Source organism: Myotis davidii, unplaced genomic scaffold (genome assembly GCF_000327345.1).
Source record: "Myotis davidii unplaced genomic scaffold, ASM32734v1 scaffold425, whole genome shotgun sequence".
Lineage (NCBI taxonomy): Eukaryota > Metazoa > Chordata > Mammalia > Chiroptera > Vespertilionidae > Myotis > Myotis davidii.
This window is the reverse complement of record NW_006296413.1, coordinates 2,582,432-2,603,565: the sequence shown is the minus strand read 5'-3', so window position 1 is coordinate 2,603,565 and position 21,134 is coordinate 2,582,432. Positions and strand designations below refer to the sequence as shown.

Below are 21,134 nucleotides of genomic sequence, written 5' to 3'. Positions count from 1 at the left end.
GACTCTGACCTCTGCCTGCTGGCCCTGTCACCTGCCGCTGGGCCTTCTGACCTCACGTCCACCAAGCTGCTGGGCTGTGCCCACTTCTCAACGCTGCCGGCCATGCCCCTGTGCCACGCCCCACAGGCCCACATGCTGGGCGGGACCCTGACTGTGGCCGTGGGGGGTGTCCTTGTGGCTGCCTTACTGGTCTTCACTGTGGCCTTGCTGGTTCGGGGCCGGGGGGCTGGGAATGGCCGCCTCCCCCTGAAGCTCAGCCACGTCCAATCCCAGACCAATGGAGGCCCCAGCCCCACACCGAAGACCCACCCGCCACGGAGCCCCCCACCGCGCCCCCAGCGCAGCTGCTCCCTGGACCTGGGAGACACGGGTGGGTGCTATGGTTATGCCAGGCGCCTGGGTGGGGCCTGGGCCCGACGGAGCCACTCTGTGCACGGGGGACTGTTTGGGGCCGGGTGCCAGGGGATGGGGGGCAGCGCAGAACGGCTGGAAGAGAGCGTGGTGTGATGGGAAGGGAGTCAGCCCAGGGTGGATGGTGGGGGGCAGGCAGCCACCTGGCCTGGGTGGGTCAGCACTGCCTGGGAGTCCCTCCCTCTTACCCTCGGTACCTCAGGCCCCCTGTGCTTGGCAGGACAGGGGCCCTTTCCCTGGTTCTGGCCCACTGACAGGCATAAGGGGTCAGCCCCTCTGACAGGTGCTCACAGCCACCGAGGCAGGGGCTGCAGCCACCAAGTGGGAGTCTTGTTTTTCTTTATAATAAAATTATTGGGGACACCTCAGTGCTAGTCTCTAGTGTCATCCTGCTGGAGGGAGAGGGGGCATGTGGGCCAGTGGAGGCACGGACAGGACAGGGCTGGGACTGCCAGTCCCATGGAGGTGGCCTACGTGGACCTGGGTGCCCTCAGCCTCCTCTTCCCACTGAGGGCCAAGTGTTCCAGGCTGGTGGCTCTAACGGGTAAGCCCAGGTCCGGCCCCTGGCGCCCTGCGGACTGGACGCCTGAGCCCTCTGCTGTGCCTGCAGCTGTAAGCACAGAGCACACCCTTCCTGGCAGACTGTGGACAGGATGTGATGTCCTCATGGTGGCAGGGGTGTTATAGGGCACAGAGTGGCCACAGGAGCAGGTGGGAGATGGCACAGCCCTTAGGGCACAGGGACTTGGGCTCGCATCATTGCTTACACAGCTCAGTAAGAAAGTCCCTGCGCCTGTGACAATCTTATTCACCATCTCCCAAGGATTTGTAGCACGTCATCCTAAAGGGACGGGGACGGGTTTGGAATCTCACTGCCCACAACCCTCTGGAAGGTTCCTGCCAGTGCTACAGGCCCTGAGCCAGCCCCCAGTTGCTCCATTGACACCCCAGGCTTTGTGCTGGGCTGGGCTGGAGAGACTGAATCAAACCTCCTTCAGGGACACGGGTGCCCCCTGCCTGCCGGGCCAAGCCCTGCGCTAGCCCCCACGCTGAGGAGCCACAGTCCACCAGAGGCTGCCTTGTTTTGCTTCCTCTGGCCCCAGGCACAGCCCGGCCAGGATGGAACAATCACTGCTCCTGGGCGTCAGCTGGGAGGAACAGTGCTCCCAACAGAGACTCGCAGGCACCTGTGCTGCTGCACCCCGCGCCAGGCGTACCCAGATGCTTCAAGAAGGTGCAGGTGCCCGGGCTCCACCACAAAAGGCGGGCGCTGGCACCCAGGACCCGCACTGGTGCCTGGGGGTATGTGCCCATTTCTGTGTGAGGCCCACGGTGTTTCTGAGGAGCAGCCGGTAAGAGTTGGCATAATAAGGTGTGTACACACACGTGTGCAGGCCAAGCTCACACAGTTGTGGGTTGCGCAGTGGTGACACGCACGTGCCTGCCCTCCCAGCCCAGACACATACCTGGATGTATCCCGAGAGCGACCCTGGTTTAAGTAAATGAAACAAGGTTCTCAGCAGAGAAGAGAAGGGAGCCTGAGCCCCGCGAGGCCTGACACAGACGGGCGGCGCAGGGCAGTGGAGGCAGGGCCGCGAGGGCAGGGTTGGCGGAGGCTCGAGGTGTGGCAGGAGCCAGTGGCCAGGTCTTGCACATCTGAAGACACTGGTGCCCCCAGGAACCAGGAACCCGTGTCCTGCGCTGGCCTCCCGCCTTCTTGTGGCTCTCAGGGCCCTGGTCTTCCCGCTCCACCTCCAGGGCTCTCAGGTTCTGGGTCCTCCAGGCTGAAGGACAGGCGGTCCTACAGCCCAGGCCGGTGAGGGATGGGGTAGCTGGTCACCCACTGGGGTCACGGGGTGCACTGGCCACCTGGAACCGGAGGCAGCCCCAGGACATGCCCTCAGTGAGAAAGTGGGCACACGGTGGCATGAAACGGCCCCGTGACCCCGAACCCTGAGGCACCTCACAGAAAAGCGCAGAGCCCCCCCCACCCCCCGCCCCCAGCACCTGGGGAACCTGTTTGCTGTCAGCTGAGGGGACGCCGGGCACAGACTCGCCGCCCCCTTCCCTCCCGCGTGCTTTCCCCCAAAGGTGAGAAGTGACGCACGGCGCAGGGTGCTGCGAGGACAGCACCGCCCACACGCGCCGACCCACCTGGACCACAGGGAGGGCTGGGAGCAGCTGAGGGGACACGAAGCGGAGGGCCCAGCCAGCACCCAGCACCCCTGCTCCCCTCGTGCGCAGCAGGCAGGGCGGGCGCCTTCTGCTATGAGTGACCATCCTTGGAGCCCCCAGAGGAGGGTGAGTGGAGCTGTCTGGGCGCCCCTCGCAGTGAGACTAGGCGATGAGATCTGCTCGGGCAGAGCCTTGTCCTGGTGGCAGCGTCTGGCCTCGGGACAGCACATGGCTGTCACTTCATCTCTAGCTACAGACTCCGTAACGGATCCGACCAACAGGCCAACAGGCATTTCGGGCCCTTGCCTGGCCACCCAGGGTGAGCCGCCTCAGGGCAGCCCCTCCCTGTGCTCACACCTGCGGCCGCAGTCTCCCTTCTCGGCTGTCCCTGAGGCACCCAACGCCGCTCAAAACACAGGCTCTGAGGCCCTGACCCAAACGTGGGATGAGGATTTGCCGAAGGGAGGCCAGGGAGAATGCGGACTCACACACGCACCCAGGACGGGCAGGAGACGTGTGGGGTCCACAGAGCAGGGCCGACTCCCGGCTCCCAGGGACGCTGAGGGGCCGGCGGCAGCAGTGAAAGTGCGGCCAGGAGCGTCCACACGCGGGACAGGAGGGGCGGAGACGGATGGGAACGAGCGGAGGGAGACAGGGCCTGCAGCCTCTCACCTTCACGCCTCGGACTCGGAACTCAGCCAGGGCTCTGCTCATCTTGGTGGCGGCTGTGAGGTGGTCTTTGGCGTGGGCGATGACCTTGACCAGCAGGGAGTCGTAGTGGGGGGAGATGACAGCTCCCTGGAAGGCGGAAGCATTATCCAGGCGGATGCCCATGCCCTCTCCGCTCCGGAACACCTGTGGGGAGGGAAGGGTGGGCTCAGGAACTGGGTCAGGAGCCAGAGTCGGAGGCAGCCTCAGCCCCAGCTGCACAGGATGCAGAGGGATCCCAGCTCTGGCTTGCGAAGTTCTGCTTCATTTCTGCCGGTGCCCACGGAGGGAAACAGGGGAAGAGCACAGGGTCAGAGGCAGACCTGGGGACACAGACAGGGGCTCCAAACACAGCCTAATGGATAGGGGACCACAGGGTGGGGGACAGAGGTTTGGGGTGTCTGGAGTAACTGCAGCACACACATGAAGTCCACGATGGGGGTGGAGGCACCCTGTGAGGCACATGCAGGAAGACGAGGAGTGGGAGGGAGCCCTGCTGCACCATGCTGCCACTTCTAAGGGACGGGGGCCTGTGTTTGATAAAAAGGAACTTAATAAAATATTTAAAGGTGAACACTCAGCTGTGAGCAGGAACTGGGAGCTAAAAATATTCTGTGGTAAACCAGGCTCGGAGGAGCCAGGCCTGGGAAGGGGAGGTGGAGGAAGGCAGCGTCCAGGGCAGAGCAGTCTGGACCGCGCTCTGGCCTTGAGCCTACCCGCTCTATGCAACTTTCAGCATCCAGACAGCGCCCTGCCCTGCCACTTGCCTTCAGAAGCCCCATATCTCAGACTCGCCCCCCACCCCACTCCCTGCACCCAGAGCAGAGTCTGAGCTCCTGCCCTGCCGGGGGGGGGGGGGGGGCAGGCCAGATGGGGCGCCATACAGCAGCAGAGCCAGCGACATGCGCTGGCACCAGGATCCAGAGGTCTTCGTAGTCAGCATGAGCGGGGACTGGGGACAGGCACCGAGCAGGCCAGAGGGCTCCTGCCCTCAGCCAGGGAAGGGGGGCCAGCAGGGGAGGGGTGAGAGATGGCTTTCTATGTGAGGAGAAAGAGAAGGTGCAGGAAGTATCCCTGGAGGAGGCACAGGTCCAGATGTGGGGTGCCTGCCTGGGCCCTCCTCAACCTCCCACCATGAGCCTGCCTCTCGGCCTCCTCCCTGCCGTCCACCACTTCCCCACCTCTCTCATTTATCCCTGAGGGTCCCCTTGCTCAGCCTGGCCCCTCCACTGGGACTTGAGGGCCCCAATCCTTCACGGCACCCCGAGTGTTGTCTTGCTAGCCACAGCCCTCTGAAGGCAGGACAGTGGCCAGCAGCACCGTCCTGTCTTTGGGCTCTTAGAACAGAGTCCAGGACCTGGGCCTCCTTTCTGGGGACCCCACCTTTGGCTCCACCAGCCGCTCTGCTCCCTGTTGATGATCTGCCCACTGGCTTGCCAGCCTGTGTACATGGCAGCCCCTGCCCAGGGCGCTCCTCCCTCCTCTGACCGGGCCTGGCTGCCATGTCCTCTCAGCCAGACTCAGATCAGCCCAAGAGAGGGTCCTCCCTCCCTTCGTGCCCCTCAGAAGCAGTCCGGCCCGAGAGTCCGTACACAGGCAGAGCCCCGCGGCTGCTCCGCTGGAACGTCAGAATGGGGACGCTACCTCGATGCGGCCGGTATCTGGCTGGAAGCTGCGGGCGGGGTCCTCGGTGGTGACCCGGCACTGAATGGCACAGCCGTTGATGCGGATGTTCTCCTGCCGTAGACCCAGGTCGGGCAGACTCCGGCCCTCGGTCACGTGGATCTGGGCGTGGACCAGGTCCACACTGCAGGGAAGGGACACAGAACCAAGAGGAGAACGTGAGGCAGGGATGGACAAGGCGGCCATCCGTGCACAGACGCAGCCCGCCCAGCTCCTGCAGACTCTCCACCAGCCTGAGCAGCGGCTCCTCCCGCTGCCCAGCGCCCTGCCCTGTGCCTGGTGACTCTGCACATTCTGAATAAGGAGAACTGGCAGCTGGAGGGGCAGCTGAACTCTTTGCATCCACCTGTTCTTGCACCCCGCAAACTGTCCCTCCCCATGTACCGCCCTCTTTCTCCCTGGGTCTCTTGGTCCTCCTGCTGCCCCCAAACTCCCCCTTGGTCAAGCCTGGATTTGAAGCCTCAGACACCCTGCTCTTGGAGTCCTTTGTGTGGGTGCGCTGGGGGACAGCTGTGAGAGAACGGGGTCGAGGAGGCCGGGCTCCTTGAGATGGGACCACAGCTGCAAGAGGGTCCACACTGGTGGGCGCTGTGGTCAGGACACCATCCTCGGCCCCTGATCTGAGAGCACAGAGCTCTCCGAGCGCAGGGATGACTCGGCCTCGCTGACTGCTATGCTGAGCACAGCAAGGAGTCCACGTGGAACAGTTTAAAAACCTCGGTGTTTACATTGTCCCTGAGGCTGCGGTGAGGACAGCCTGGGAACTACCCTGGCAGGTGCTCCCAGCATTGTGTTTCCGGCTCAATCACCCCACAGCGTGATGATGGTCACATGTATCCCCACATCTGCATGCAGAGGGGATGGTGTGCGCTTTTCAGCTTTATCTCCACAATAATGCTCTGAGCGTCCCCATCATTGTCATCAGAGGAGGAGGCCGAGGGTGAGAGAGCCTGCAGCTCACCCGAGCTCCATGCAGCTGGTGAGCTGGGAGGAACCTGCAACAGCCCGTGTCTGTCTGACACAAACCCCCACTACCAGGCAAGCAACGATTTCCCTCCTGGCAGAGCAGGCTTGCGGCCGGCTCCGGGTCGACAGCAGCACGATGGGGAAGTTATACGGGGCCAGAGTGTGAGCCTGGCGCGTCTGTCTCCACTCAGTCTTTCTCTCCAGAGAGCACGGAGTCTGGGGGTCTCTGTGCACCCCCTGGACAAAGGCAGGCGCCCCTCTCCCCCCCTCACACAGCTTCCTCAATCTCAGGTGGGGGCGGGGCTCGGAGAAGAAACTGTCAGGAAAGTTCCCTGGTGAAATGGCCTGGCGCCAAGACAGCCGTAACACTTAAATGGCTCAAAATCTGTATCTTGAAACAATGAAAGATTATCTTAATTGTTTATAAAATGGACAAGTTTTTAAAAATGTCTATACTCAATGCTTGTGGCAAACAAATTGGACAAGCAATCGAGAAAGCTAATTAGGCGGGATGTTGCTTAACCTTTGCTCAGGTAATGCCACTAACGGTGTCAATCCTCAGACCTCTTCAGAGAGGTAGGCAAATTTCAGCACAAAGGTTGACTGACACACCCTTAACCACAAAGCTGGAAACGCCTCACTAGTAACAGGACTGTGCAAATAAGTTACGACTTACACAGATGTTGGAATAGTATGTAGCCACTACAAGTATTCAGAAAATCCAATGGTCTGGGGAAATGTCTTAGAAAATATTGAATTTCAAAAGTAGAATAAAAATTCTATACAAAACATCGCCATTGTGTCAAACTACTTACATAGTAAAGGAAATAACGATGGAAAGACACCAATTATTTCTAACAGACTTGAGCCTGGGTTTCCAGTCTCAGCTGTGTGATCTTGGGCAACTCTCTTAACCTCTCTGAGCCTCATTTATCCTTGATGGTCCCCTTGCTCAGCCTGGCCCCTCCACTGGGACTTGAGGGCCCCAATCCTTCACTGCACCCCGAGTGTTGTCTTGCTAGCCACAGCCCTCTGAAGGCAGGACAGTGGCCAGCAGCACCGTCCTGTCTTTGGGCTCTTAGAACAGAGTCCAGGACCTGGGCCTCCTTTCTGGGGACCCCACCTTTGGCTCCACCAGCCGCTCTGCTCCCTGTTGATGATCTGCCCACTGGCTTGCCAGCCTGTGTACATGGCAGCCCCTGCCCAGGGCGCTCCTCCCTCCTCTGACCGGGCCTGGCTGCCATGTCCTCTCAGCCAGACTCAGACCAGCCCAAGAGAGGGTCCTCCCTCCCTTCGTGCCCCTCAGAAGCAGTCCGGCCCGAGAGTCTGCTGGGAATTCTGTTTCTTTGTGATGGGGTGGGGCCACAACATTAGTAACAAAGAAACAGAATTTCCGGAGGATGAGGCCCAGAAATCAGGATTTTGAAAAGATTCCCAGGTGATTCTAATGTGCAGCCAAGGTTGAGAACCACTTGTCTAAACAATGGGGGTGATGGACACTTCCCTCCTGTGTGGCTATGTCTTACAGCTTGGGAGCCCCCTCAGCATCCAGTCCTAGGTGGGGCTCTAGATCATTTGTATTTGCTGCTTTGTACTAATACAATAACCCCGTGATGCTTTTATTATAATTTTTGTAAAAAGTAACTAGATCCCCAACTGCTTCCTACCCCATGCAGAGTGAGCTGAGCTCCCTGCCACCTGCTCCCCAGGAGCCACCGGAGTGGATTTTACACGAAACCCAGAGGACACCGCTGCCCTGGCCCCTGGCCCAGCCCCTGCTCACTCGGTGATCTCCTCCGTGACCGTGTGCTCCACCTGCAGGCGGGAATTGACCTCGATGAAGTAGTGCTTGCCGTGCTTGTCCACCAGGAACTCCACGGTGCCCGCGTTCTCGTAGCCCACCTGTGGGGCCATGTAAGTAAGCAGGCGTAGGGATGAGAGCCCTTGCCATTTGGTTCCATAAAAAGACAGACTGCAGCACACCCTGCCCCACCAGGCGGTAGCCCACCAGCCTGCCGCCGGGGAGGGGAGATCCCAAAGCGCACGGCTGGGCTCCTGCCTGGACGTCTCCCCGGGAGCCACCAGCAGCCTCGGGTGGCTGCACTCACCCTACCTGGGCGAGACATCAACAGCTCCCATGCCCCAGGCGTGGCGCCCTCTGCCCTCTCCCCTGCAGCCTCTCTGCTCTCGGGCACAGGCCCCACCCATGCGTACCCTGGCCTCTCCTGGGCCCTCCTCATTCTTCGCTCGGTCATCACCTCCGGTCACTACCCAAAGAGATGCCATTTGAGGGAAACCAACCAGTGATGACTCTACTCAAAATTCAACCCTGATTCCTTTCACTCTTGTCTTCCCAAGACCACAAACTAGACTTCAGTAAGCTCCCTCAAATCTGTTCAGCAATGAGAATAATAATAATAATAATAATAACAACAATAAATCAAGGTAAAGACACTCCTCTTGCAAAATAACCAAAACCTCTACTCTTAAATCACTGTCTCACATTCCTTGTGGCTAAAGCCTCACTGCTTTCGGTCTGGGGAAGGTGACAGACCAGCTGCCGTCCGGCTCTGGGTCCAGCTGCCTGAGGCCTGAGGGAGCGTGGCTCTGGAGGAGAGCAGGACCAGGGCCCGCGTGGGGCTGGGAGGGCAGATCTGAAACGATGCTCTGGCCCAGGGCTCTGGAAGAGGAGGCAGATCTGGGGGCAGGATGCCTGGACTCCAGAGGGGGTGGGGTCAGGAGGGCCCAGAAGAACAGAGAGCAGGGCTGCTGCGGGTGGCCTGGCCATGGCAGGTGCTCTCTCGAGCCAGGCCCGGGGTCAGGCCACTGCTGGGGAGCCATTCCCCGCCCATGACCCAGCAGAGCCAGACTGGCAGAGGAGGGCCTTAGGGGAAAAGGGTTGCGAGAACGTGATGTAGGGACGGGAAGTGGGGAAGGAATGCCTCAGTCATGTTTCCTGATCCTGACAGAATCCACTGAACCTCATTCCCGCAGTCCAGGGGCTCACCGGTGCCACACAGAAGTTCGATCTGGGCACAGGGTGCTGCGGGCTGGTCCATGGCCTCTCGCCTTCCTCCTCCTACTTGCTGACCCCAGGCTTGGTCTCTGGGCCTGCCCTCTGACACCCCACTGACTCCTCATTGGCCTCTGTCCTCCAACAGAGCCCCTCCCCTCCCAGAGCTGTCACCCAGGCCTCCCTGCTCCCAGCAGACTGTCCACATCTAGACCCCAGTGGCCACCGGCCAGGAGCGAGCCTGCAGGAACAGGCTCCTGTCTCTCTGTGGGCAACTGTCCCAGGAGCCCCCACACTTCACCTGCTTAGCAAGTTTGACAGAGTCGCTGGTGAGCCGGGTCCGAAGCTGAGGGTCCAGGTGGGCAGCAGGGGCGATCTCCACCACCTTCTGGTGCCGCCGCTGGATGGAGCAGTCTCGCTCGTACAGGTGCAGAATGTTCCCGTACTGGTCCCCTGCAGCAGAAGGCAAACACTCCGACAGGCCTGACAACCTCACATCGAGGTGGCCCCTCAGTGCCCGCTCCAGTGCTGGGCAGCCAGGTGAGAACCGGCCGCCCGAGGCCGTGGGCCCTGCCCTGCATGGGGGAGCGTCCCTGCCCCGCCCCAAAGGCCAGGCCTGCTGGCTCCTGCCACCGCTGCGGCCCGGGAACACCCCACTCACCCAGGATCTGCACCTCGATGTGGCGTGGCCTCTCGATGAACTTCTCCACAAACAGCGCCCCGTTCCCGAAGGCGGCCAGGGCCTCTGAGAAGGCCCGGGTGTAGTTTTCCTCCAGATCCTGGGGGCGAATGGAGGCTGAGCAGACACTGGGCCCCTCTGCGTGACCCCAACCCACTCCCGGAGCCCGCAGGCTGTGCGGCGGCCTCCCAGCCCTGGCTCCTGCTCACCTCGTAGCTGTGCACTACTCTCATGCCACGCCCCCCGCCCCCATAGGCGGCCTTGAAGATGATGGGGAAGCCGTAGATGTTGGAGAACTCCTGGGCCTCGTGCAGGGAAGTGATAGGGGCGTTAGTGCCAGGAACCACGGGGACACCTGTTGAGAAACAGGCATGTGGGGCCTTTGTCACAAACTGGAATCCCTGCAAAACCCGCCAGTCCCCTCCCCGGAGGAGCTGCAGGGCCCCGCGGCTTGCTTGCCACATCACCTGCGGCGATGGCGATGGCCCGGGCCTCCACCTTATCTCCCATCTTTCGGACCACCTCTGGGCTCGGTCCAATGAACCGGACCCCGGCATCCTGGCAAGCTTGCGCAAAGTCCGCACGCTCCGACAGGAACCCATAGCCAGGGTGTATCGCATCCACGTTGTTTTCCTGGGGGCAGAAGAGTGCTGTGCCCCTCAAATTCCTTCACAGAGTCCCCGGCCAAACCCTGTATGTAGCTCTTGGCCTCCCACCTCACTTGCTCCATTCATTCATTAATCCATTCATCACCCACCCACCCATCCCTCCAGACACTTCACTGCTGGCTGCCGTGGGGATGGGCAAAGCATGGGGATGGCACAGGACCCAGCCCTGGCCCGTAAGAGGCCCCGGCCTGGCCTGGCTCACCTTGGCCACCTTGATAATGTCCGGGATGTGCAGGTAGGCCTGCACTGGGGCGAGGCCACGGCCGATGAGGTAGGCTTCATCCGCTTTCTGCCGGTGCATCTGGCCCGTGTCCTGCTCCGAGTACACAGCCACGGTGCGGATGCCCAGCTCCGTGCAGGCCCGGAACACACGGATGGCAATCTCACCTGGGGTGGGGGCACGGGGGAGAAGTTAGATTCCTGGGTCCTAAGAGAAGCAGATGTCATGTGAGGTGGGGAGTGGGTGGAGGAGGTTCCCCTCCCTGCCCTGCGGTGCTCACCTCTGTTGGCCACCATGACTTTCTTGATGGGCTTGTACTCCAGGCGCCGGACATTCGGGGAGGCAGCGGGGGCGGTGGAGGTTCGGCGGATGCCCAGGAGCTTCAGGCCCCCACACATGGTTCTGAACCTCAGCATCTGGGGAGGGAAGTCAGAGCCAGAGTGAGCAGCCTCCGAGTGGAAGGGCCCCAGGCAGAGTGAAGGTCCCAGCAGCCCACTGCAGCCTCCGGTGAAAGCCAGCACCAGCACCCTCCTCATTCCCTGAAGGGCTGACTGGCCATAGGGAGGGGAGCAAATTCAAACCCAATGGAGCCCAAGCTCACCCTAACTCACTGCAGGGTTTACAACACGCCAAGCTCTTAGAGTAGCTTCCAGGCCAGCCAGCGGCCCTGCGTGACCGCGGCGTGCATGTGTGCGTGCGTGGGTATCGGCAGTGCCCCTTTCAGTGCTCTCGCCGCTGCAGCAGCCCGGATTTGAGAACCTGGCTGGTGTGGTTCCTCCCGCAGGGTTCCATCTGGCTGGACAGCGAGGGTAACAATGTGCTCCCGCAGGAAGCAAGACCTCTGCTCAGTTAAAGCGCGGATTTCTTTAAACTGCTACGGAAACCTTCCTTCCCCCAGGGCTTCTGAACACAGCAGCAACGAAAAACAGCCGAGGGCAAGTAAGCGGGGCCAGTCACAGAGACAAATCCACACGATCCACTCGTATGAAGCATCAGTGTCAAATTCATACAGACAGTGGAGGGCGGGTGATGGGGGCTGGGGAGTGGGTGGGAGTTAGGGTTTCATGGGGACAAAGTTTATGTTGGAGGTGATGACAAAGCTCTGGAGATGGATGCTGGTGATAGTTGCACAACAGTGAGAACGGACTTAATGCCATCGAACTGTACACTTACAGATGATTAATATGGCAAATTCCGTTATATATATTTTACCGCAATAAAAAGGAGTTTTAAGAAACCAGCTAAGGCAATGAATACCCCAGAATGAGAACATCTTGGGAGGTGGTTTTACAAATGAAGAAAACCAAGGCCCAGACAAGTTTAGAAAGATGTGTTCAGACACCCCACTGTCCAGCCAGCCTGCATTCAGTCCTTGGCCCTCCCCCACGGCCTGTGTCTAGCTAACCATGTGATTTCTTTCTTAGTAAAGTTTAAAATGCTTGCCTCAACCATTTGTTCTAAGTAGGGAACATACAAATATATTTAATAAACAAAATAGATATTGCAAAAACCTCAGTGTCTGATCATGGCCAATGAAATGGAGAAGGGGAAATAAAGACCAAATAGAAAGGAAAGGAGAAAATACATGAAAAGTAAAGCAGAAGAGGGAAGCCGTCAGACCAGGGAGACAGGATGGGTGCCGAGTGACGGCTCGGTGCCAGGCTCAGGCCCAGGCCCAGCCCCAGGGCGGGACAGGACAGTGAAGGCCTCTGCTCTCCCAGCAGGTACCAGAGAAAGGAGCAGGGAAAAGGCGGGGGAAGACAGAAATAAGGTCCTTTCAGATCAGGATTGGAGCCTCAAAGGTGATGTTTTGTGAATTACCTGGTGAGGGGTGGGATTAAGGGAGCTCACTGGGGCTGGATAGGAAAGCGAGCCTTTCTGAAGAGGGGCACACACGAGGGCATCTGAGCGGGAGAAACGGAATAGGAGGCCACACACCGTCTGGGGGAAAGCCCAGAAGAAGGAACGTGATGGCCCAGGCCCTAAGGAACAATGAGCTGGATGTGCGCCAGATCCAGGGCCAAGGGCCAGGGGGATGCCTAGGGGTGAGGTGAAGCTGAAGGTGCCTGCAGGGTCTCAGCTGGGCTCTCGGCCTCTCGTCATTTTCCTCCAAGCACCGTAGGGTGGAGGGAGGGGCGTACCCTGCTGCACTCTGGGAAGATCTCTGGATTAGAGCAGCGAGGGCTGAAAGAGGATGAGAGGGTAGACACGGTGCCTCTGAGCTGGGTGGGAGTAATGGAGGATGGGCAAAGCTGGGGAAGCGGAGGGAAAGGGAGAATCCATGTTGGGAGAGTAGGAATGCCCTTCCCTGTGACAGCAGGGACTAGAGAACCAGGCCCCGCTGGGAGTGGGGTGAAGCCCCAGGAGAGGTCAGAGCAGGCAAGAAACCTGGATGTGATTGGCAACTGGACGGTGTTTGAGGCCATGGACCGACCTGGAGTAGATCGGCCAGGAGAGAACAGACTAGAGAGGTAGGGGGCACCCTGGTCCTCCAACACCGAGTCTGGATGAGGACGGTGAACCAACAAAGGAGATGGAAGGGCTGCCCCAGAGGAGGGAGAACCAGGGGGCATGTGCTCTGGAGACCTGTTAGCTCCGAGAGGCAGAGCGAGGCCAGGGCGGCACAGGGCCACTGCTCAAGGCCAGACAAGCCCTGGACGGGGAGGCCGGGCCCGGGTCACTCCCAGCTGCTCAGACAGGAAGCCAGTCTTGCTGGGCTCTCGCTCACCTTCTGAAATGAGGGATACTGTGCTTACTTACTCATTTCACAGTGGACTGAGCTGGCGGACACCACAGTGGCCCAGTGATGTAGGTGAACATCACTAGCCTGAAATGGACATCTCGTGCCTCCTGGGAGGAGGCCAAGGAGGACCTGCAGGGCGTTTCTGCAGGCCACAGTCTGAATGAACAAGGACACAACATGAGGCAAACCCAGACTAAGGGACATTCCACAAAATAAACATGTCAAAGGTCATGAGAGATAAAGACTAAAGAACTCCCAGGTTCAAGGAGACTAAGAGACAACACGGAAACACATGTGTGATCCTGGATTGGACCTTGGACACCTGACAAACTTTAAATAAGGTCTGTGTCGATGTTCATTTCCTAATTGCTGTGCCGCGGTTATGTGAGAGAATATCCTCATTCTTAGAAAAAAAAATACTTCAGTGTTTAGAGCAGGGGTCCTCAAACTATGGCCCGCGGGCCACATGCGGCCCGCCGAAAACATTTATCCGGCCCGCCGGGTGTTTTTGCCACCGCTGTGTGCATAGGAATTTGTTCATAGTTTTTTTTAAAACTATAGTCCAGCCCTCCAACGGTCTGAGGGACAGTGAACTGGCCCCCTGTTTAAAAAGTTTGAGGACCCCTGGTTTAGAGGTTTAGGAGCATCATGTCTGCAACTTACACTCAAATGGTTCAGGGGAAAATAGAATAATGAAACAAGTGTGGTAAATACTCGAATCGGGAGCTTGGGTACAGGGTGGAAGAGATTTGTTTGTACTGCTTTTGCAACTTTTCTGTAAGTCCGAAATTATTTCTTAATAAGAAGTGAAAAAGACACAGATGGAGGAGGTAAGCGTGGGAGCAGCGCCTGTGCACAGTAGGTGCTCAGGGCTGGAAACATCGACCTCACCCCTCACTTAAATCGCAGAGAACAGCAGATGCTACCCTCTTATCTCCCCCTCACAGGCCAACCAGCAGCTGGCCTGACCCTGAGCTCTGCCCCCCAGGAGGGAGAGTCTTTTCTGGCCCAGCAGCTGGGGGCAGGCAGGCCTGGCAGTCAATGGCACACACAACAGTCGATGGGTATGGGGTGCAAATCTCACCCTCATCCTGGGCACCAAGTGCCTGCTCCGCGTTGGCCCGCAGGTGGGTACGCAGGGACAGGGCAGGGAAGAAAGAGCCCAAACCACCAAATCAGCAAAGACAAGAGGCAAAGGGCTCCTTCAGGACCACACAGCAGCAGAACAGGAAATACAAGGGGCGCAAAGCCATGAGCAGGTCCGCCTCACGAGAAATCATCACGGTCCAAAGAGAACGGTCTGGGCCACTTTTGCTTATTAATTTAGCAACGGGGCTGGACACAACCAAATTCAGCGCTGGGAAGCCCTACCAGACGCAGGCCCAGGAGGCGCTGTCTGGACATCAGAGCGGCAGCTCCCTGGAAGCCTTTGCAAAGCCTCTCAAGAGCCTAGCAGCGGTTCTCAACCTGTGGGTCTCGAACAATGAAAATACATCTTGCATATCAGATATTTACATTGTGACTCATAACAGTAGCAACATTACAGCTATGAAGTAGCAACAAAAATAAGTTTATGGCTGGGGATTCCCACAACATGAGGAGCTGTATGAAGGATCGCGGCGTTAGGAAGGTTGAGAACCACTGCAAAGTATTTATTCCCCTTGGCTGGGTCAGCACCAAACCACGGAAATACCCTGTGTTGCTGCCGAGCAAGAAGGCAGCTGGACTTGTGACCCGAGCAATCAGGCGCTGGGTGCAGAGTTAGAGAAAGGGAAAGGTCAGGGCCCTGGGCTGAAGTCAGGCAGTGGGGAAAGTGGGACAGAGGACAGCCCAGCCCGAGGCTGGAATCAGCCCGCCTGGGTGTGCCCCAGCTCTGCCTTCCCCAGTTGGGCACCCGAGGCCTCATCTCATCTGTAAAATCAGGTGCCATCACCCCCAACCTTGGCTGGTCGCCCTGGGAACCACGGAGCAATAAGCAGAGCTGCTCTCACCATCCTCCCACCGGCCTTTCTTCCCAGCTGCGTGCAGGGGACAACCGGGACCCTTGTCCCAACACAGCCACACGCCCCCACCCTCAGACCCCTGCCCGCAGCACTGCTCTCACCCCTCCCCCCGCCCACCCAGCACCCGCCAGAGCAGGGGACTCAGTGGGCCTCCTGGGACCAGCGGCCGGCACCCGCAGCACCTGTGCTCATGGACAGCGCTCACCTGAGACCCACACCCAACTCAGGCACCGGGAGACCTGGCTGTGCCCTACCCAGAGCACTCACCCCGCACCAGGAGCCCAGCGCAGCTGCTGCCAACGGAGCCTGCAGGCAGCCAGTCGCTCAGCCTGAAGTCACTGGCCCCAGAATACAAAGTTCTCGGCACCAGATCGTTGGAGGCCTGGGCGGCAGCCAAGGCTGAAATCAGGGGAAGGGGTGGCCTGCAGTGGAGCAACTTCCGGCCTCCTGCCGCTCTGGGGCCCAGAAGGACAGGCAGGGAGGCTGGGGCACGCAGGCAGCAGGTGGTCCCAGGCAGGATACCAGGGAGGAGAGGGACAGTAGCCTTCTTGCTGCCACTGAGGTTAAAGGCACAGAGACCTCAGCCAGCAGGCAGAGGGGGGTCTGGAGCGGCTGGTCACGAGGGGCTCCTGTGGCTGAAGAGGGCACAGGTCGTCACACTGCTGCTCAGAGCCACAGCCCTGCAATGCAGTTCACGGCTCAGTCATACACAGTCACCCCCTGCCACGCCAGGCTTGGGACTTGACACGAAGATGAATACAAACACTGCCTCCCTCCCAGAGCATCCCCAGCCTTCCCAGAGCATGGCTAATCCAGCACCCGGCCCTCCCCTCATCCCACCCCACTTCCCTCCCGAACGTGAAACCAGAGTCCGGCCGCCTGGTGCTTGCTTAGGCCTTTCCAGAATCAACTCTGGCCGGGAGAAAACCTACAGGCTGGATGTGAGACAGTTTGGCTAAGAATCTTCTTAAAAACTCTGCTGCCTCGTTCACCAAACTGGGCCCCTAGGAACACCCTCGTGCTCTGCCGCATCGGCTGAGCCTCTCCGGGCAGCACCTGGCCGTGGCGGGATCTCCCTGCCCGAGAGGCTGCCAGACGCAGCGAGCCTCTGCTGACTCGCTCCGCGCTGGGTGATGGCGATGCACTCCAGCAAAAGTCTGCTTCTCTGCCCTCAGGGACGGGGAGGTGAGTGAGCGGAAAGCAACCACATCACCCCGAGATTCCACCGTTCCCTCTCTGACTCAGAGCCAACAGCCCCAGGCAGCCCCAGCGGCCAGCTGACAGATCCCTTTCCTCGGACTATGCATTAGGGACGGGGATGGAGGGCTCTGACTCTCACTTGGACATGTAAACAACGCCTTGCCGGCAGAACGAGGCACAGTGACGCCATGAGTGTCTAGGACACCTTCCCCGCCTCTCAGCATGAATCACAGACAGGGTCTCCTTGTCTTCCAGCTTCAATTTTCTCCCCAGACACTGGATGGATCAGCTGGGTGTTCCCCTCCCAGCCCATCAGGAAGGTGCCTGCATCGCCCCTGGAGCGAGTCAGGGGCCAGGTCTCAGTGCCGTCAGTGCAGTCCCAGTGATCTGCCGCGTTACGCCTACAACATCCAACACTCACAAGCTCCACCTGCATGCCCGGCCGAGCTGGCAGGCGACACTCCCACCAGCCACCGGCTACACTGCAAACACTAAGTCAGGTAACTCTCCAACCTCCGTATCACTCCCTTTTACAGAAAAGGGACCAGGCGCAATGGGATTAAGTGACACCCAAGGTCACCCGGCAGGGCCAGATTTGAGCCCGATTTGTATGCCTCCCTCCAGAGCACAAGCTCTGAGACATCAGGGCGCACGGAGTCACCACCAACAAAGGAATAAGCCGTGGCTTTCATCGGAAGCACAGTGGAAACCAAAAACTCGACTCCTAATAAAAACTGTGTGGCTGGCCAGGATTTCAGCAGGGCCACCAGCAGCCAGCACTCTGTCCTTGGCCGAAGCTGTGGCCCCGATAAGCTAGGGCAGTTTTAGTTTGTCCAATAAATCATCAAAATGGCCCTAGAAATCCCACTTCAGACCTGAAGTACCTCCCAGGCTGCCTCTTGTAACCAGTCAGGCCATCGTCGTCCAAGTGTGGACCAGACAGCATGGCCGCCGTGTTCAGGGTGGACATGTTCTCAGCCAGAGCAGCCTTGCTGGGATCAGGGAGAGCATCCACCCGAATGGCCCTGGAATGTTCCTTCCAGGGTTTGTATTGCTTCCACCCTGAACTTCCCTGTTCTTCACCTCGCACCTCCTGCAGCCTTCGTGGGCAGCTGTGGGCAGGGGGCACAAGGGAAGGGAAAGCCAGGCCCTGCTGCAGGGGAGGCTGGGCAGAGGGTCGGTTTTGGAAGCTCACAGTGTGAACTAAGTCCCTCCGCACATGAGAGAATGGGTCAGAAATAGGTCCCAGGAATCTCCAGATTAATGAGTGAGGCTCCTGTACATCTCTCCCTACTCCCCCGGCACCACCAGCACCACACCAGGCTCTGTGCCCGGCCCCAGCCGCCTCCACAGCGGCCAGCAAAAGCAGGTCAGAACCAGAAAGAAAGATTTCTTACGGAGGACTCCATGCTGTGGCAGAAGTGAGCCCCTGATGGATGGGGCCGCTCTCCCTGTCCCTCCAGAGCAGTGGTTCTCAACCTGTGGGTCGCGACCCCTTTGGGGGTCGAACGACCGTTTCATAGGGGTCACCTAAGACCATCGGAAAACACTTATATAATTACATATTGTTTTTGTGATTAATCACTATGCTTTACTTATGTTCAATTTGTAACAATGAAAATACATCCTGCATATCAGATATTTACATTACGATTCCTAACAGTAGCAAAATTATAGTTATGAAGCAGCAACGAAAATAATTTTATGGTTGGGGGTCCCCACAACATGAGGAACTGTATGAAAGGGTCGCGGCATTAGGAGGGTTGAGAACGACTGCTCTAGAGGCCCTTCCCTCCAGGCACCTCTGCACCATCCTAACCATGTCCCACGAGGGCCCCAGAACCAGCAGCCAATGGAAAGGACCACCTGACTTTCAGGGCTGCACCCACGGCTATCAAGGAGGATGGACTAAGCTGAGATTTCTGGGTGGGGAACACAGAAACAATGAAGGCGGCAGAGGAAGGAAGAAAAGAAAACGAGGATACCAAAGACAAGACACGAAGTAGAAATAGCCTGGGGTCCTAGGACAGCATAGCCCAGCAGCTCCTGCCCTGAGAGGCCCACAGAGGTTCAGAACTGCCCCCGCGAGGCTCCACCCCACCCCTGGAAACCCTGGACTTCAGGCAGCGGGCAGAGAGGACAGGGCAGCACAGGGACAGCAGAGACACTTAGCACTGCCTGGGGCAGGGGGATTTGTGGATTGGGGAGTGGAGGAGGCTCCAAGAAAGGAGGCGAGTGGAGGATGATCAAGGCCTGCAGGGAATGACAGGGAAGCACAGGGACAAGGAGAGGGCCAGCTGGCATAGCAGTGGCAGCCCAGTCCCAGCCTCATTCCAGGGCAGGAAGACTTTCAGGCCGAACACTGCCCCCTGGTGCAAAAGGAGCGCTACTGCGGACCCGCACATGCCTGCCCAGATCCTGACCCTCAGCGGGAAGGCCACTTGCCTTAATTTCTCCACATCCTTTTAGCTCCTGGCTGGACACTCCCACCTCCATGGCTGGCTCAGAATCCTTCCTGGGACAGCCATTGGCCTCTGTCATTGTCCTGGACACAGCCCACTGTCCTCCTGCCTGAGGGCTTTCCGTAAGGTCATGTCTGTGTCCTCAGGAAGGAGCACTCAATAACCTGTCTCAGTGGGATACTGTGAGGACCTGGGGGACCACACCTCCATCTATTTCTCCACCACTGCTCCCCACCTCCTCAGTGTCTCCCTAGCACTCTGTACAGTACCTGACACTGAATTAAATGTCTGGGAATGAACCAATAAACAAATGAGTGAATGGAGGGATGGAGGGATGGAGGGATGGAGGGATGGCGGGATGGAAGGATGGCGGGATGGAGGGATGGAGGGATGGAGGGATGGAGGGATGGAGGGATGGAGGGATGGAGGGATGGATGAAAAGATGGGTGGGTACTCCAGGTCACACAATGAATTTGCAGAGCAGTGAGAGTCCACAGTGCTATGGAACTCTTAGACAAAGATGAGTAAGTCATGACCCTCCTTATGCACAGCACCCACAACCTAGTGGGACACACAAGTATCCCTCACACATAGATTAGAGCCCAGAGTGCTGACAAAGAAGGTCAAAGGGTAAGATCAGCAAAAAGTACTGCAAAACGATTGAGCTGGGGAACCAGGAAGGTCTTTCCGGACTGAGTGAGGTGACAGGCGCTGAAGCCTCCATTTTAAACACGGCTAGACATGCTCTGCAGAAGCCGGACACCAGAGCACAGCAGACATACCGGTGGTCCAGAAAGCTCCTTGGCCCCTCACAGCCCACCACCTCAGCTGAAGGGTCAGCCAGGACCTCCTGCCCACGCACTCACTCAGTTCACACCAGCTCCAAGGGGGCAGGAAAGTGGATGCCAGTGTATGGACTGAATTGTGTGCTCCAGAAACATGTGGAATCCCACCCCAGGATCTCAGAACCTGAGCTCAGTTAGAGTCTTCATAGAGGTGATCAGTGAACATGAGGTCACTAGGGTGGGCCCCAATCCAATAGGCTTGGTGTCCTTAAAAGAAGGGGAAATGTGAACACAGAGACAGGCGCACAGAGGGGAGCCAGTGTGAAGACACGGGAAAGAGGCTGTGTGCCCAGGCCAAGGGCTGCTGGAAAACACCAGAACGGGAAGAGATAAAGAAGGACCTGCCCCAAGAGCTGTCGGAGGGGCCGTGGCCCTGCCAGCACCTTGATTTTGGATTTCTGGCCTGCAGACTGGGGACAATAAGCCCCTATTGCTGCCAGCCACCCCGTTTGGGACTCTGCTATGGCAGCCTTGGGGAATGAACCAACCTAGTTTTCCCACAAATGACCAGAGCTCAGAGCTCCTGAAATCAGGGGCTGGGGAGCACAGGGTGCTAGAAATCTCCCCTTCTCCCATCTGCTCATCCTGATGCAGGCCACAGTGTGGCTCTCAGAGCAAGCGGAACTATACAGAAGGGTGATCGGGTCCCCTCCAGACCAGCGAAGGCCGGGTGGTTGGCAGCAAACACAAGCGCGTGCCAGCACCAGCAGATGGACGCACGGAGAGCCTGTGGGCTCAGCAGGAGGGCGGCTCGGGCGTGGGGATAAAGGAGCGAACCGCCTGGTGAAGTCCACTGAGGCCGGGGGCAGGGAGTGGCCCGGGGCTAGACACCTAGTCTTCAGGGAGGCAGCTGCATGCATGGACTGTACCCGAAGCGTCAGGGATGGGACCAAGGAAACCAGGCAGGGAGAAAAGCTTTGCAGTTTAGAGGGACCATGGCCGTTCTGAGGATGCTGGATTTGAGGAGGGAAGGCCTGGGCCAGGGGCTTCCCAGAGATGGCACTCCAGGCACCCACAATGGCTGGTTTTGATCCTAATAGCCACACAGAGCAATTTTCAAAACACTGACAGCGTTTGTCTGGGCTTTCTACTGAGGGCCAGCAACTGCTTTAAGTCACATTATCTCATTTAATCATCAAAAACTACTTAACAAAAGGAAGATAAACAATCCAATCAAAAAATGGGCAAAGGACCTAAATAGACACCTTTCAAAAGAGGACATTCAGAAAGCCAAGAGACATATGAAAACATGCTCAAAGTCACTAATCATCCGAGAGATGCAAATCAAAACAACAATGAGGTACCATCTCACACCTGTCAGACTGGCTATCATCAACAAATCAACAAATGACAAGTGC

At 58.4% G+C, this 21,134-nt stretch overlaps 2 protein-coding genes across 12 annotated transcripts in view; one reads left to right on the top strand and one right to left on the bottom strand.

Annotated features, from left to right (window-relative positions):
* The window catches only part of LRFN4 (leucine rich repeat and fibronectin type III domain containing 4), a 5,102-nt gene extending 4,323 nt beyond the window's left edge, over positions 1 to 779 (top strand). Inside the window, 1 exon segment of the mRNA XM_006771525.2 lies at positions 1 to 779. This exon segment is cut by the window's left edge and continues 22 nt beyond it. Coding sequence (XP_006771588.1) covers positions 1 to 507 — 507 coding nt within the window. The 3' untranslated portion in view covers positions 508 to 779.
* Positions 1 to 21,134, bottom strand: part of PC (pyruvate carboxylase) — a 67,183-nt gene that overhangs the window by 9,383 nt on the left and 36,666 nt on the right. For 8 of the 11 annotated variants that reach the window (XM_015569028.1, XM_006771531.2, XM_006771526.2 and 5 more), the window contains 9 exons: positions 10,804 to 10,939; positions 10,506 to 10,690; positions 10,103 to 10,268; positions 9,845 to 9,990; positions 9,618 to 9,735; positions 9,258 to 9,409; positions 7,727 to 7,845; positions 4,939 to 5,101; positions 3,259 to 3,441 (listed from right to left, as the gene is read on the bottom strand). In XM_015569028.1, the coding sequence (XP_015424514.1) occupies positions 3,259 to 3,441; positions 4,939 to 5,101; positions 7,727 to 7,845; positions 9,258 to 9,409; positions 9,618 to 9,735; positions 9,845 to 9,990; positions 10,103 to 10,268; positions 10,506 to 10,690; positions 10,804 to 10,939 (1,368 nt within the window). Of the gene's footprint in view, positions 1 to 3,258; positions 3,442 to 4,938; positions 5,102 to 7,726; positions 7,846 to 9,257; positions 9,410 to 9,617; positions 9,736 to 9,844; positions 9,991 to 10,102; positions 10,269 to 10,505; positions 10,691 to 10,803; positions 10,940 to 11,124; positions 11,147 to 13,251; positions 13,275 to 15,536; positions 15,631 to 21,134 lie in introns of those variants that run through there. The other 3 variants (XM_006771528.2, XM_006771534.2, XM_015569030.1) reach the window with 3 other exon arrangements.